Here is a 17,496-nt window from a genome sequence, read left to right as displayed (position 1 = left end):
GGTGAATGGATGTTTCTTCTTCATAGCTCTCAAAGCAGTCACCCAACAGCATCTAATTCCTATGATGAAGTCTATTAATATAAACACAATCTTCTGATGCTGTATTTGAAATTGGCAATGTTCACTAGAATTTATAAACCTTACTAGGCAACTCTAGTTTATAGTCGTGTTCTTTTGAATATGTACTTACAAATCTTTGCATGCAAAAATGATGATTAAAAGATGTGTTCTATTCACTTATTGATAGAATTCACACAGGTTGTGATGTTTTGTTATAGCAGCCCAAAGAGACTAACGGTGGTTTTGGTGTGTGTATGTCTGTGCTTAAATTTCTCCATTTCATATCTATGAATTGACCTTGGATTATGTTCTATATAGGAACACATTCTAGGGACTGCAGGTTAAGAAATTAACCAATAATATAGTCCTTGTGTTTAAAATTTGTTTTACTTTACCATTAATACTGAGTTAAAACTCAATTATGTAAATGATTGAAAACCATTACTTTAATAAGGTAAATAAATTAACAATAAGGAAAAATAAAAAAATTCAAGTTTATTATCCTAATTGCCGCTAACAATTTCTACTAACAGCAATATAGAGTTACTGCTATTCATTGGAAGAAAGTGGGGTAGGTTATTGGTTCCAATAAAAGCCATCGTTTTCTTGAGAGTCTTATAAGGAAAAACATGGTAGGAGGTTATTTAGTATTATGTTGCATTAAAACAGGAGAAAAGTAGAAAGATAAATGAACTATTCCTGTGGAAATGAACTATTCCTGTAGAAATAGGATAGCTTAACAATTTTCTAGGGGAAGTAGGGGGTGAAACGTAGAGGTTTTTCTTGATGAGACAAGGAGGAAGGACTGCAGACATCAGTCTGAATCTATCGTTCCATTTGATTTCTACATGAGCATAAGCTTGAGATATGAAAGGCATTTTGCATCCAGAACCCAATATCTGGAAAAGTCGGCGAGATAACCGTTTCCTTAAGATCCAGTGCGATCATCCTGCAGTGTTTGTATTTGGAAAACTTCATAATAATACACTGAGTTCTCATAGATGCTGACCTGGATACCACTGATGTCTGAACATATTGATGTGTGTCACACACAAAAAAGTATTTGTTAAGGATTCAGGTTTAAAAATACTATATGTTAAAATATTTTAATGCTGAATTGAATTAATAATTGACCCCTAACCCTAAAGCTTCCCATAGCCATAAAACATGGTCCTTTCAAAATGTATACTACCTCATGGAAAACTGGTTTTAATTTACTTCTCCTTGAAAGACCTCTTTGAGGGTATTTGCATTGTCAGCAGCTTAAATTGACCACAGAAATGATAACTAAATAATTTAGAAAATTGTAAGATGATTTAGGCATTTAAGATGTGTATAAGGTAATTAAAACCAAACCTTAGGAGGGTTAAGGCCACACTGCAGTTGGTTATTCTGCAGCTGGGGTCACTGCCTACACTGTACAAAGGCATATGTTCAATTTACAGTTGTAATGAGGAACATGGGGTGTTTTGATTCTTCATTTGCTGTGCTCATCTCTAGAGGATGCAATTGCCTGCGTTTAAAAAATGCACATAGGCTCTTTTGTGAAGGGCAATAAAGTTGTGTCAAATAATACATGTCACATGCATGTACCGTTGGCATATGGCTTTTTTCAGAGTTTGGAATTGTTGCCTTTAGCTGCTATCATGATGGAGACTCATGAAAATGTTCGTTATTATCCACTTAGAAATAAGACCAGCTCCTTTGATCCTGCTAGTTTGATCATGATTATTCCATTTTAACTAATGCATGGTGTTTATAAATGTGTTTCAGTAGATTGTTTACTTACAAGGGAAATTTCTGGTGTTTTCCCCTAATCTACAAAAGGAAAGAGGAATGCAGGTTGAATAGTTTTCCTTTGTCTCCTGTTGAGTGTATACATGAAACTGTTGAGTGTATACATGCAACAGAAGGGTATTTTTTTTTTACATTTTTATTCTACAATGAAAACAATAAATGATATTGGTTATTCAACTCTTTTTGTGCACTGATTTCTCAAAAACATTAGCACATGTTCACGGGAGATGTTTAAAGAAGTGTCTCCAGCATCATTAGGATACAAGTTGGTATTTACTACGAGAATCAGCTTCTTTTCACTGTAAACCTGTCAGTCATTCCACTGATCACCGTCTAAGGTGTGCAAAACTACAGATAGCCTGGCTGTGGTCAGGGCCTTATTCTTGACTTACAGCAAAACACACATATTACTTTCATTTAACAACTGCACGAAAGAGAAAGACCTTTAGGTCTTTCTCCTTTGGAAAAACAAGTGGCAAATGATTGGAATTGATTAAAAATATAGTTTATTTTAAGCACCCTTAACTTCGTACCTGCCTATCACTGAATTGGTTACTTTTTCTTATTGTCCTTCTACTTTTCCTCTTCAGTTTCGTGGCTAATTTTCATGCTTGCCTCTGAACTTCTAACAACTCTGTCCTTTCTCTTCGTGGTCACATGAATGAAGACTGCTCCTTCCCAGCGCCTCAATTCCTTGACACGCTAGTCCCCTGCACCTGAAGTGGATTGATAACTTCCCAAAACAGAGTGGTCAGAGTCATGCCTAGGCTGTTTCTATTTTTCGTCTTAAGAAAAGAAAATCTGGGGTTTTGGAGTTGGAAAGGAACAATTTGGAAGCAAGCCTCCGTAGCTATCTACCTACCGCCAATCAGTTGAGAGAGGCTGAAGGAGGCGAACAAGTGAATAGAGCTTCATTTCCCAGTTCTGGAAGAGTTCTGATGTTGTCCCCAGCACCCTTCCAAGATAAATCGTTTTCATACCTTAGTTTGAACTGCAGAGGTGTCATCTGTCAAGGTAGACAGAGCTCTTGACACAGGATTTCTTACATCCATGTGTGTTGTTCTAAAGTGCAGACCATTATCTCTTAAATAGTCTAACTTCCTGTACATATATCTTTATTTAAACAAACTTAGGGCTAGCAACTTCCTGATATGAAACATGTCGTTTACATTATTGACTACTCAAACCAAGAATTAGCAGCATTCTAAGTCTTAGAAGTGTGCCACACAAAACTACTGCTCCAAACTGGAAATATGTCTACAAACTCACTTGGACCCTGGTATCAACTTGCATTATTATGTTTTTTTTTTAATTCCTGCCTACTTTTCAAATCAAATGCATTGGTCTATTCCATCCCCTGGAAGTCTGATTTTGCAGCTCCTGGCTTTCCTCCAAAAGCCTTTCGTTGCTGCACAAGCCATCCTGGTTTTCAATTCATCCTTCTTTATCCACTGTGTAAACTCGGTGGACCTGAATGGTTAGGCAAACTGAAAGCATTTGGTTGTTATTAGGGTAAGGATAGCCGGCTCACACATGTAAAACATTAAAGAAACCTTACAAATGTTTGAGTAATTTTTTTTTCTGTTGTTGTTGTTTGGAGCTGTGGGGCATTTAACCACATCCTGCCATGCACACAAGCTCGAAGATTCTCTCATTACCAGGTAGAGTGTAGGCTAATAAAAAGAAAAAAGAAAAAAAAAAAAAAACAAAACCAAGGACAGTATTTTTCTTTTCTTTTCCCAGCCTTTTATTGCCTTTATTTAAATGTAACATAATATACACTGTTCAGCCTTTTGGGGGTTGGGTAGAAGGAAGGAGTGATTCTCTATCAAGGAACCTTAGTGCCAACACTGGCAGCCCACATGGCCTTGTGTCTGTGACTGACACGCTCTAGCGTGGTGGACCAGTGCCCACACTTCCCACCGAGGCACAGCTCCCAAAATCGTGATACTTTTTTTTTTTTTCTTTAACACACAACATTCAGGACTGAACTTCATTTCTTTCAGTAGTTGTAAAAGGGACTGCTATTATCAAACAAAGACGCGGTATTTTTTTTTTTTTTAATGAGGAAAAATCCTCGCTCCTTATTGAATTGTTTCTGTATTTATCTCTGTTAACTTGTATACAGAGAACGGTGTAGCGTGGGGAAGGGGGGAAAGATGTTTTCTATTTTTGGACTTTGCAAGCTTTGATACATTTTGCTAGAAGCTGTTTAATGTCTTGAGTACTATAATGATGACTGTTTACACGTAGTCTCTTTAGTAATCTAAATGGCAATGTGAAATAAGAATCCAACGTCTGCCCTATTTGCTGTTACTCTGGTCATTGAATACTATAGTTTGTCTCCCCAAACATTTAATTTTGGTTGTGGGTGGTCTGTGTTCATGTGTCAGGTATAATTATTATTTTAAAATAAAAGAAAAAGAGAGACACCTAGTTTTTCTAGGAATGCATTACATTAGAGCTCTCAGACCCAGTTACCAATTAAATGTTAACATACAGAATCCAACCACAAAAAAAGCATACATTTTTAAAATCCCATTTGTCACAAAACAAGCTGAATGAAAAATACCATGAAATGCAGCAATACCCATAAACATAAGCACTGTGACTCTGTGCACTTCTCTTGAACTAACGCTTTACAAAGAAATCACAAAGTATAACTTTTGTGGAATTAGATCATTCTCAACAAAGTGGATTTTTAAATAACTGATTAGCTTTTAACTCAATATTTTAAGTAATTGATTTGCACTGGCAAAAGGTCCACAAATCACCAGCCGTTGTAGAGGTTAAATTATTAGTAAAAAGAATGCTTGCTTAGTCTTTTGTTTGTACCAAAATACTGTATCCAGACAATAAAAAATGAACAGATCTTCCCAAAACAAGAAATAAGAAGATAAAACTGCAGCATCAATATAGACTTAGAATTATCCTTTAAAATATTTAGAACAGCCGGGTGGTGGTGGCGCACGCCTTTAATCCCAGCACTTGGGAGGCAGAGGCAGGCAGATCTCTGTGAGTTCGAGACCAGCCTGGTCTACAAGAGCTAGTTCCAGGACAGGCTCCAAAACCACAGAGAAACCCTGTCTCGAAAAACCAAAAAATAAAAAATATTTAGAACAAATAATGTTTTTTACATGTTTAAATCATTACAGACACTGCAAATAAGGCTTATGTGTTTATTTAGTGAAATACAAAGTGACAGTGAGTTGTACACTTACGTACTGCTTTCTATACCTGCTCTAAGAAAATGAATTTTGATGTGGTTATATTATGGAATCTTCTAGAACACTTTAAATGTACAGAAAACAAGCTTTATTTGGTTTTGTAAAGACTAGATCATACAGCTTGAACAGGTTTCAGTATATGGTTACACATATACCAGGATATATTTGCTCAGTTTTAGCCCCTGGGAGAGTTGTACGTCATACCAAATTGCTTTTTGGTTCCTTTTGGGGAGAAGCATTCTGTGGGATTTAGATAACCTTTCCGTCATTTGTGACTGTGACCTATAGTGAACCATCATCAGAAAAAAACAAAAAAAGAAAACAAAAAGCAAACAAACAAAAAAACAAGGTTAGGCTAAACTCTAATAATTCATTTCCTTTGCTTTAGTATACTTATGGAGATAAAATAAGGCAATGAAAGAGAATTCGCTTGGCCTTATATGTTTTTAAGTAAGGAAGCCTCAGAACTGACACGTGTTGGCAAATGATGACACATATCTATTCCTCAAGCTACAGCAGAACTCTGCTATAGTCATCACTGATGGTTCTTACTGCAGAAGTGTAAATGAAGTCAACTGATAGCACATAGGGCCCTTGTGCTGCTCCCTTGATCTCATCTCCTGTTTCTGAAGTGTTTACCAAGTTCTTAAAACACTTTGTCATGGTCATGCATAGGACGCCAAAATTAAAAAAAAAAATGAGAAGGCAAATCAGAGGGCAGCGCTGAGGATACTCTTTAAAACCCCAAAAGATATTTAACATCCTATTAAATAAATAACTTAGAAAGAAATAGTAAAGGATGAAGGCAGAATGCACAAGCATACCATACTATTTGTATTGTTAGAACAGTTTCACACTAATATGCTTATATTTGTAAATCTGATCCAATTCTTCCCTGGTGCCACACCCAAAGCTCCTTTGGTTGTGCACATTGATATGACCCAAGTGCTTTCCAGTAAATGCTTGCGTGTCTTCCTGCTCATTGATTCATCAGGCTTGAATGAGCAATGAAAGTCTTTGATATGTGTTCATATTCCATAAATAACTTTCCCAAAGATCATTCGACGGATTGTTCCATGTCCTTTAAGTTCTATCTCCGAAGTCCAAAAGCAAAAACTTAAACAAACAAACAAACAAACAAAACCCAGCCCACAGTGTTGTTCACTTGGGGATAACTTCCATTCCATTTGATTTGCCTCTACCTTGGGTATAAGGCATGACACAGAGCTAATGAAAAGAACTTCATATGTCAGCAGTGAGTACCAAAGACTCCAAAGCCTTCCTTCCTTTAAGCAGGTTGAACTCTGTGATATGCCTTTGCCTTTTACTCTACAGTCTTCTGTGAGGATACCAACTCTAACTCTTCCTGGTCAAAGAGTCTTTGGTTGTATTGCATCCACCAATGGTGCCTTCTTCTATGAGTGGACCACCATTGGGAGGAAATGAGCAGAGGTGTTTTTCCTTCGTGTTTTTTGTCCTCTCCTGGGAGCTCCTTTTCCATTCAATGCTACATACATTTGCCTGCCATTGTGCTGCCAGTTAAAGGATGCATAGGTGTTGTATCCATTTTCCTCTATCCTCTCTTTCAGCTTACAGTCGTTGTTAAATTCTTTCTGCAAAGAAAAAACAGTTATTTATTGGTATGGTGTTGATACTTGACTTCATGGGATATAAACCATGTAATGAGTTACAGAGAATAGTCCTGTTTATAGCTGCCATTTTTACATAATGCTCACTTCTTATAAAATGTCAACAACAGAAGAGTCAAAATTTCTAACAACAAAACAGATTCTGTGTGTGAAAACACATGACTCATCTTTGATTAATAACCACAGAACCACAGCCACATTTTCTGGCCCTTTAATAAAATGATGTGCTTTGACTATAGCATGGTTTAAGTGCCCAGAATGGTTATCAGAAAGTAGATACCACATCAACAATATTTATGAGGACAGTATTATAGTATTGTCTTTGCTAGTGTTCAATGTAGGACCTATGGGAAAAACAGAATCTCCAGAGATTTGGGCTTATCACATTTACAAACATTATCTATAAAGGTCAACCCCAAAAATATTTTAAAGCTAAGATATAGAAAATGCTTTCTTTGGGGATTGGGAATGTGGCTCGCCTAGCAGAGTTCTTACACAGAATGCATGAGACCCTGGCTAGTACTCCATATACTAGACATGGTGGCCTATAACTATAATCCAAACACTAAGCATATAGAGCCAAGTGGATCAGAAGTAAAGCTACACAATGAGTTTCAGGCCAGTCTTAGCTATGCGAGATGCCTTGTTTTGCCATGTCAACATAATTATGAACATAGTAATTGAAAATGCATTCAGATGCTCTCACTGGGATATCCATCTATGCCTACATTATTTTTACATTGTACCAAGGAAGTGTCCACGTGGCTTTAGGGAGTTTTAATGGGTCAAGATTTTTTTCTCATCTGCTTCCCAAATTCAGTGTCTTATTCTGAAATTATTAACAGACATGAAAATCTAAAGAAATATCCCTGTGCTCTTGATACAAAATAGAGTAATAAAGAAACTAATGACAAATAGTTTTTGGGTTCTAATCCCTTCATGTACCATAAAGGTATTGTGGGCACATTTTGATGGAGGCTTCAATTGCGTAATTTATTTCACCTCAGGAATTTTTGTGTTTTCTAATTTTTGAAGAATTTATTAACTTTAAAATGTATGTATAGTTATGTGAACCTGTATTAGTTTGAGTATACTATATTCCAGCCAGAACCCACTTGGGTCAAATGAGGGCATCTGGTCTCCTGAAACTTGGGTTTGTGAACCACCAGGTGGGTGCTGGTAACTGAACCCTGGTCCTCTGCAAAATCAGGAAGCAGTCTTATCACGGAGCCATTGATCCAGGCCCCAAGTTAAAAATTATGGTTTATAAATTTTCATGTTTTAGTGGTATAGGTAATAATTCAGAACATAATAATGACACATTGCATATTTACATTGATATTATTCATTTATTTTTCTGTTTCCTGGAATTAAGTAGTAGCATGTGTTTCTCATCTGTAAATGTAAAATTCACATGGTGATAGGATTGAAATGAAAAAAAATTATCAAAGATAATTCTTACAATAAATGAAAAAGTATTCACTAGAAAATTAAATATTTTATGAACTTATTTAATTTTTATACTTATCCATCTGTCTAAAATATGGATTTCAAGCAAATGGATGCTTTTGCACTTATTAAAAGGGTATGCAATTTAAAGAGTCAGGCACAAGGCCAATAACACAGTTCAGTGCTTAAGACTCTTGCCTTGAAGACTAAATGACCTGAGTTCCATCCCCAGGAACCATACGGTGGAAAGAGAGAACCAACTCTTTCAAGTTGTCCTTTGACCTCTACACAGGGCATTGGGGTATGTACCTGCCCTCTCATGCACACAGATACACAGAGACTAAACAAATGTAACAACTCTACTCAAAGGAAGACCGGGACTCTTTCCGGTAATTTCATTTGGAGATGCTTATTTTTTTTTTCTTGCCATAATGAATTTTAAGAAAACGTTTTTTTTTTAAAAAAAGAAGTGTGCCTTGATATTTTTTTTTAAATGAGTGTGTCTGAGTCAGCCTTTTCATCCCAGATATTTTGACCTTTGGGATGTAAGTATGATGTGCCATAGCTATATTCTCTGAAGGATGGCCTAGACATTCATGAGACACAGGCAAAGCATGACTACTAATGTTTAAGAAAAATAGTTTGTACTAATTCATTTCTCCCTGCTGGCTAGCCTTCACACTGAAAGGTATGATGCAGGCTGATGAGGAAAACCTATTAGTAGTCTCCTAGGTCTGTGAACCTTGTGAATTGTAGTAATGACTGGTGTGACAAGAAATGCCGTGGTACAAATATTATGGGAATAACCACCACTTTCTGATTAGATATAAAGCCCAACTCACAGTAGAAAACGCATGCCCTGTGCTATAAATCTGGCCAAGAATTCATGGTTGGGGGTTTACAGGCCACAGGAATGAACCTACTACTACCATTTTGCTAAATAGAGAGTATCAGACTGCCCCCCCTAAATCTAAAATCCCTAAAGACAGATCTCTTGACTGGCAGGTTGGCACACCTTTTAGAATTCTGGGATTCCTGAAGGCAGGATTGCCATTTTGGATTGAGGTCAAGGTAAGAGTCAGTAGTTGTGTGCTTTGCTTTTTCGGATCTTCAGGTTGAACCCAATTTCTCTTTCTGAGTTTTTATTAATTGTGCACAGAAAAGGATAAAGAGGTAAAAGTATATCTTGATAAAGATAGGGGAAGGATCTGATGACGAATATGCTAAAAATACATTGTATGAAATTCTTAAAGAATTAATAAATATATTTTAAAAGAAGTAGCCTGAGTGTTTTTCTCTCTACTTTTTGCATGCCTGGCAACTGAGGAGGTTAGCAGAATATTATATTCACTGAAACAGGAGTTACCTAAGGTTGTGAGCCATCACTTGGGTCCTCTGCAAGAGCAGCAACTTCTCTTAAATGCTGACCTATCATCTCTCCTTGCCTATGACATAATGTTTTTAAAAGAAAACTTATAAGCAGATTTATTTTGTTTGGTGGTGGTGGTGGTGGTGGTGGTGGTGGTGATGATGGTGATTTTTTTTTATTTCTTTGTTTCTTTTTCTTTCTTTTTTAAATGTCTGTATGTGTGTATATATGTACATATTGGGTCACACATGTGGAAGCCAGAAGACAACTTGTGGGAGTCAACTCTCTCCTATCAGTTGAGTTCTGGAGATTGAGCCCAGGTTGTCAGATTTGCTGGACTATCTGGCAGGTCCTCAAACATGTTTAATGGGGAAAAAAAGCAAAAACAATATTTTTGCAAAAGTGGTACAAATTTACAGCCCTAAATGGAGCTATTTTAAAAAATGTTCTGTTGCTTTTTAGGCTCCTTTTAGAATAATATGCGATGAAGAAATTGAATTAAAATTCCTGTAGACCTCATACTTCACGTATTCATTCTGGTATGACTGGCTTGTCACTTAACAGTAGACCTGATATGAATAAAAGACCAAACTAGGCCATTTCTAGACTTCTGCTTCTCAATTCTCAGAATTGAACCAGAAGCATGGGCAGTGCTTGGCTCCACGTTGAATGTGTAAATTCCTGGACCTTATCTTAGACTCTGAATCAGAGAGTCTAGGCCTGCCTTGGCTGCATTATTATGTCTTTTAACAATGCCTCACATTGATTTTGAGGCTTACTTAGGTATAAGAACCACCAACAACACTTATGTTAATCAAAAAAGTGAATTTAAAGTTAAATTCTTTTCAATGCTGTGAAAAATGTAAAAGTGCACACTATCTGGCTAGAAATACATGAGATTATTTAAAATAACTGTGTCAAATACTTTATCTTGGCCCATTGATATTATATATATATCCTCAAAAAATGTAATTAAAATTTTATATAGCTATATTCCATATTCTCTTCTAGAGTGGAATTCAGAAAAATTTAAAATCATTTAGTATTTTTTTGGTAGAGTTTTAGGATTAAGACTACGAAACATAATCCATCATCATCACCTGTCCTTCTTGTGCTATCCTTCAAATGGCAATTAAGTCTTCACATAATATCTGTAATATTCATGCATAGTTAGAATTAATGACTATTTCCTAGGTAAGTGCAATTCTAGGGTTCATTGAATAACTTGGAAAAAATCATGAGTCTCTTAATATGTTTCTCCATTTATGATTTTAACAAGACCACGGAACATCTGTGCCCTAGTTTTTTCTTCAGCTGTGGCAGACACTCATAGTATATGAGGTTCCATTCCACCCAAGGTTTTTGATTTAAGCAATTCTTCTCCAAGTTGTCTCCAGTCCCCACGCTAATTCGTTCACTTGAGAGAAAGTCTTATTGACTTGCAGTTCTGCACATTCACAAATGCCAGTAATAGACTCATGGGCCAAGAACTATGGGATTATTGAGCTGAACAAGATGCTTTGCTGGCCTGTGAGATGCTGGTGACCCAGCCCCTCTCACTGTGAATCTGGTTATTAATGATGGAATGACCACAAGGACATTCATTATCTCCTCCTGGAAACCATTCAAGTCTCTGGTGCTAACTTAGTGAAATGTGTTTTGAAAACGAAAGCCAGCTACTTACTGAGCCATAGAGTTTCCCCTTCTTGTTCATGGCTAAGTAATAGTTGCTGTTAATGGCTTTGACGGCAACAACTCCGATTTCCACTGATGTTATCTCTAGGATACCTAAAACACATAATTACAGAGGCAAGCTGTAAAGAGTCATCTGTGCTTAGGTGGGAGAAGGTAAAACAACCAAAAACAAATGAAAAGGTACATTTTGTAGTATTGCAAAGCAAAAGGCAAATAGTGGGGTAGCCAAACTGAGCCAAAACTGTGTTGGTGTGGACAATTGTCTGTATTTTGTCAATTATGTTTTAAATAAATGCTGATTGGCCGTAACCAGGCAGGAAGTATAGGCAGGACAACCAGACAGGAAGTAGAGGTGGGTCAATGAGAACAGGAGAATTCTGGGAAGAAGACACAGTACTAGCCCAGGCACAGAAGAAGCAAGATGTGACAGCCTCGATGAAAAAGGTACTGAGCCATGTGGCTAACATATACTAGAATAATATACTAGAATAATAGGCTAATATAAGTTATAAGAGTTAATAAGAAGCCTAAGCTAATGCGCCAATCAGTTTACAACTAATGTAGACCTCTGTGTGATTTCTTTGGGACTTAATGACTGCGGGAACAGGGCAGGACAGAAAACTCAGACAACACTGTGTGAATAGATTGAAAACCCCAGTGAATACAGGAAGCCAGTAGTAAGACTTTGGGAGGTTTCCTTTTCGTTTTCACTCTGAGCATATACAGGCAAATGTTGTTTTAATTAAAATGCTTCCTTTGCAACCTCTGCATCTTCAACCCCATAAATATTGAAACTCCTCTACTCATCTTAGCCTAGATTTCACAAAAACTTATCAGAGCCCACATCTGTACTGTGGTATTAAATTAAATCCACAGCATATGTCAGTGATATGTCAGACTTACCTCAATCTGTAAAAACAATGGCAAACTATTTTTTTTGTAGCACATTTAGATAAACTAAATCCCTTGGCTGCGTTTAACTGATAAATTCATTTTTGACCAATGTGTTGACGTGCTGAGGCATAGGGAGACTTGCCTCAGCATCTGTCCAACCTTACCATACAGATACAATGCTCCACATTAAGGGCTTTTTCTCTGTTTTGAGAAAGAAAGGGAAGCAGAGGGAAGCAGTGATTAACAAACAAGGGCATTTCCTCCAGGAACAGGTGTTTGGTTTGGTTTATGTAAAGATGATATCCTCAGAAAAGTTTGTAAGCAGGTGTGGGAAAAGCATTTGATATAGAATGCAAAAAGCCCAGCCATTTCCACCCAAGACTACCTCAAACGAAAACTCATTTGATTATTTTTAACAGAGCTTGCTCAGGCTGGATGAACAGCACAGTGAGGAGAATGTGGTATCGGGAGTTAGGATCTATGTACTTGACTCCCAGCTCAGCATCTGTAGGAAAATGACCCCAGAAGATATTAAACCATTCTATGTCTCCCTGTCATTTGAAAATTGGGCAACATAACAATATTTCTCTCAGAATCTTGCTGTGAAGGCAAACAAGATTATATGCACAAAGTTATTAGTATCTGCCTAAAGGTCAAAACTCTAGTTATTATGAGAGGCATTTTTCCCCTGAATTTTTAAACTTCTTCAAGAGACTACGGAACTTTTCCATAGATCAGACAAACTCCCCATTGTCTTAGCCAGTTGATGTGGAAGGAAATCATAATTACCATGCATTGTCTATCACCTAAGATGACAAACAACATCTTCAATGAGTATATAAAGTGTGTTCTCAGATTTTGTCCCCTCTAAGGGACATGAATGGTTTCTCTCCTATTCTTTCCCAGCTTAGTCTGCCCAGAAGCTGGTAGTAATGCCAGACTTTTCTGACAGCAGAGCTGACATAAAAAGAGACTTCCACTAGATAACATGAAGCAAAACCTCTATCGATGTGTCAAGGAAATATTTGATTTCACACAGCATAATCTTCACTAACATGGCATCTCACTGTGCTTGCTAACACAAACCAAGGACATCTAGGAGGTCTGTTTGGGGCAAGGCTTATGCCATCAGTATGTCTTACTCTATGCTGGTTACTGCCCTTGGGGCATGCACCCACATATTCATTTGCTTATTTAAAAAAGTATTCTCTTGCAGTTTGTTTAAGTTTTGTAACTGTTCCCCAAGGAGGTATTGTCATTCTTCTTGTCAATTGTAGATTAGACTATGGAAGATAAAGTTATATAGCTCGCACACAGGTGATTTTTAGGTCCATCACGATGGTTATATACACCCAGTCCCAGGGCATTCACACTTCCTTTCCCCCACCTCTGAATATCTTCATTTCTCCATCTTTCCCTTTCCGAGAGGGGGATTCTGTAGGAACCAGTTAGCAATATGATTCTTTAGAAACTCTTACTAAATGACACCATGCTATCGTCACAACGATGTAGGTGTGCCACAATGGGAAAACTTCCAAGTTTCAGAGGGTGAATAAAGTTAATCACCTTTGTGACAAGGAAAAGATACCAACTAGACAGGAAGTAATATTCTGGTGGCATTTGAGCTGATGTGCCTGCAGAAATAAAGTGTACAGTATCAGTAAACTGTGGGATCGGCCACATGTATCTCTACTCAGACAGGAAATTGATAGAAAAGGGGGGCAGGAAGAATGTTTTAACAAATAATAAAGCAAAATTTTGTGATGGAGAAAAGTAGGGGGAGCCTTAGTAATGAGACAAAGACAAGGGAACAACATGATATGAATATCGCCAAATCCTTGGCTAGTTATTTCGGAGAATTTGTGGCATACACCAGGTTTACTAAGACACATTTAAATTCCTTGAGTTTTACCACAAATTAGAACTCAGTATTTAAAGGATTGATCAAGCATCTTTTTTTTACTTTACAGCTAGTTTGAGTAAGAATGCAAAATATTTACTTTTAAGCATTTTTTTCAATTAAGGGTCATCACATGATGCTCTACCATGAATGTGTACTGCTCGGGGTTTGTATCAGAATAAGTCTGCCTATCTCTACAAAAGAGGTCTACTATACTTTTAAGATAGGAAAAGAAAAAACTTAGGTTATTTAATACCCCTTAGAGTTCTAAAAATAAGCTTTGGTTGTAGTACAGATCACTAAATCATAATCATAATCATAATCATAATTTGGAAGCTTTGTAGGTCATAGGCAAGTGCTGGACTTATTTATTGCAAACATCATTGAATATGGATACTTCTGTGTGAGGAACCAAGCCTGCAGGGCATCCCTGCTTCTTCATATGTAATTTCTGCAGTGTTTAGTATGTGCTGAAAATTATCAGGTTTTCTTATTCAAATTATTTTTGAAAGGAAACTCCAGAACTTTTTTGTGGTTCATTAGATCAATAGCTATATGTGTCCACTTTGACATAAAATGCAATGCCAGTTGGAAGACATGGTGCTAAAGAATGAGTAAAGAGTATATGGCATCTCTCTGCATTTCTTGCATCTTGTATAATGCTATAATTATCTCAAAAATTAAATGTTGCTAAAAAGCTTGTGAAAGCTAACGTGATGATTCAGTGGTAAAGACATCTACTGTCAAGTCTGGGGACAATTGTAATATAATTTTAATCAATATGTTGAACTATAACATGGTCAGGATAATGGTATTAGAATTTAAACTTTTAAAGTTAAATCTCTCCGTTTCCCACATGAGTTGTAGAGTCCTCAACTGATCTATTGTATGCTAACATGGGAAAACATCTTGGGTAGCCATCACTTTTAAACTATATATATCAGGGCTTAGGTAATCCCACTCAGTATTGTGAGACACTCTGCATGGCTATGCACTTCATTTCCTAAGAATTCCTATTTTGGGTCTCATATCTTTTATAATTCATCTTCTTTAAGGAATCATAATAACCACAGTTGTGCTTATTATATACACTTGATACATAGTCATTGAACAGCAAAAAAAAAAAAAAGAATCAATGACTGTGCAAAGCAAAATTGGGCATTTCTGAAATCTCTAATTTTTGTTTGTTTTTGATCACAGTTATGCTTGTGAAATCATGCATTAATATTTTCATTAAAATGAATATAAAAGTAAGGAAAACAAAATAAAGAAATGTTAATGAATTATAAGATGAATTTGATATCAGTTATAGGTAAATTATTATAAATGTGAAAGTTTTTGTTGCTTTTAAGTAATCTTCAACTATTGGTTAATATAAGTAGAGAAGTTTTGAAATGATATTGAAAGGTTATTTTTAATGTAGGAGCCTTGATTTATGCAATATTGATTTTGAGACAACAGAAGATAACAGGATAACATATCTAACTGTATTTATTCACTGAACCATCTCTCCAGCTCCTTTAAATTCAATAAAAACAGTAATGTAGCAAGATAAGGCTGTAATAAAGGATCCTCTTGTGTCATCTACTTTTATATATAATGGAAATTTCCGATTAATCTAACAAGATATATCAGACTTAAACATGTCTTTTACATACAAAAATAGTCTTGGAGAAATTACTTATTATAAGTTAGTGGACATTTATTATTTTGCGTATCATTGATTTGATGCTTGGACTCAAAGTTTCTCTGTTCTTTCTATATTGTTGGGCTTTACTAATAAAACTTTTATTTAGTAATATACCAAAGCCTTAGGTAGAATTACAAGAGTGAGGTATATATGTATGTTGACATTCGTGGCTAAATTAACAGAGAGACTTGAACTAACTTGTTTTTCCCCAACATGTGATGCTGTCTGCTGTATTGTTGCCACAAGAAGGGTTTACCAGATGTCCAGAACTTGATGATGAACTTTTGCTCATCTGGAACAGTGAGTTCAACAAACCTGTATTCTTTACGTGGTATGCAGTTGCGTTTGTTTTAGAGTTGAGCTCAGTTTGCTTCTTTCCTTACTGTGACTATCAGAACATCTGAAGTCCTTATCCAGTGTTGCTTTCTTTCTACTTGTTTTTATTTTCCTTTTGATAATCACATGATATTAAAATGTCTCAGAGACTATAGAGTAAAAAAATTACCAAAAAATGGATGTTACATGTCAACAAAATATTCCATACAAAAAAAAGAAGATCAAAAAGGATTACTAAAGGAGATCTACTTAAGGAGAGAAGCAAGGTATGTTAGTGTCTGTGAGTGTACAGCCAGTTTAAACCTGTCTGGGTTGTAATGAAAATAAAATACCATTTGTCTTGGAGTCATATCTGTAATACTAGGGTGTGAACACTCTAAAATGTGTCTCCCAACAATAACAATGAGAACACATTTTTGACCTGTCTGAAATAGTGCATGTGGTTAATTTGACAATTTAGCTTGGTTTCTTTTGAAAGAATGGCTAAGTAATTGTTACGATCAGTATAGCTAGAATAATATAATATTGGTAATATTAATTGTATTTATTTGTTTTTGATTAGCTTCTTATTCCCTTAGTTAATTTTTCTACTCACCACGTAGTTTAAAGGGAATTTCAGGATCCCGTTTTTGGTCATGAAATTTGGAAAGGTGCTTAGTGTGTAGGGAGTGGATCTGTAGTAGCTGTGAAACAGTGGAGGAGGTCAGCTTTCCATCTCTGATGCTGGGTAGTTATTGATGCAGGTAAGCCAGTTGCAATCCCAGAGTCTTAGTATTAGTATTATTTGTAAATTGGAACTAATTGCCCGTCGCTCACTAGGTTATGTGGCCTTTTAGAGAGGGGGCCATTAAATCTATGTCCTGTCAGCTCAGTCAGAGGCGTCAAGTTATCTAATCTACTCCAGTGGTTCCCAAACCCAAACCTGCCTAGCAACCATCTGGAAGACGCGTTGAAATATGGGTTGGTTGGTTTTTCTTTTTTTCTTTTTTTTTTTCCTCTGTAGGTCTAGGCTGGATCCCTGGAATTAGATTTTCCAGCATTTGATTTTCAGTCAATTTTGGCTCTGCTAGCACAAGGACCACCCACTGCTCTATACATTACAACTCAGAGGCAGGCAGCAGCTTTGATGCATGAAAGTCATGGCAAAAACATGTGTAGAGAAGCAGAACCACAACAGGAAGAGACACAAATGACGGCAGCAGTTAACGTCCCCTGCGAAAGCTTCTGATAGATGTGGATAGAAGGGGATTTTCTTCTGTATAGCAGGTGTGGGATTCACGACATTCACACAACTGTCAAAACATGAATTTGGGATATATGTGTGCTGTATACGTATCATTTCTTTTCTCAGCTTTTTAAAGATTTGAAATAATATTATTATTAAAGAGGTTAGAGAACAGCTCAGTGATTAAAAGCATGCACTGCTCTTG

General features: G+C 36.5%; 1 protein-coding gene across 1 annotated transcript in view; it reads right to left on the bottom strand.

The window, feature by feature from the left end:
- Nucleotides 1-3,874: 3,874 nt before the first annotated feature.
- Fgf10 (fibroblast growth factor 10) overlaps nucleotides 3,875-17,496 on the bottom strand; it is a 76,240-nt gene continuing 62,618 nt past the window's right edge. The window contains exons 2-3 of the mRNA XM_050152794.1: nucleotides 11,236-11,339; nucleotides 3,875-6,697 (exon numbers count right to left, since the gene is read on the bottom strand). Of these exons, the coding sequence (XP_050008751.1) occupies nucleotides 6,500-6,697; nucleotides 11,236-11,339 (302 nt within the window). The 3' untranslated portion in view covers nucleotides 3,875-6,499. The remainder of the gene's footprint in view (nucleotides 6,698-11,235; nucleotides 11,340-17,496) is intronic.

The sequence above is a fragment of the Alexandromys fortis genome, unplaced genomic scaffold, assembly GCF_014885135.2.
Source record: "Alexandromys fortis isolate MF-2015 unplaced genomic scaffold, M_Fortis_MF-2015_v1.1 scaffold_73, whole genome shotgun sequence".
NCBI lineage: Eukaryota > Metazoa > Chordata > Mammalia > Rodentia > Cricetidae > Alexandromys > Alexandromys fortis.
The sequence above is the reverse complement of the archived record's forward strand: the minus strand, read 5'-3'. Positions and strand labels throughout refer to the sequence as shown.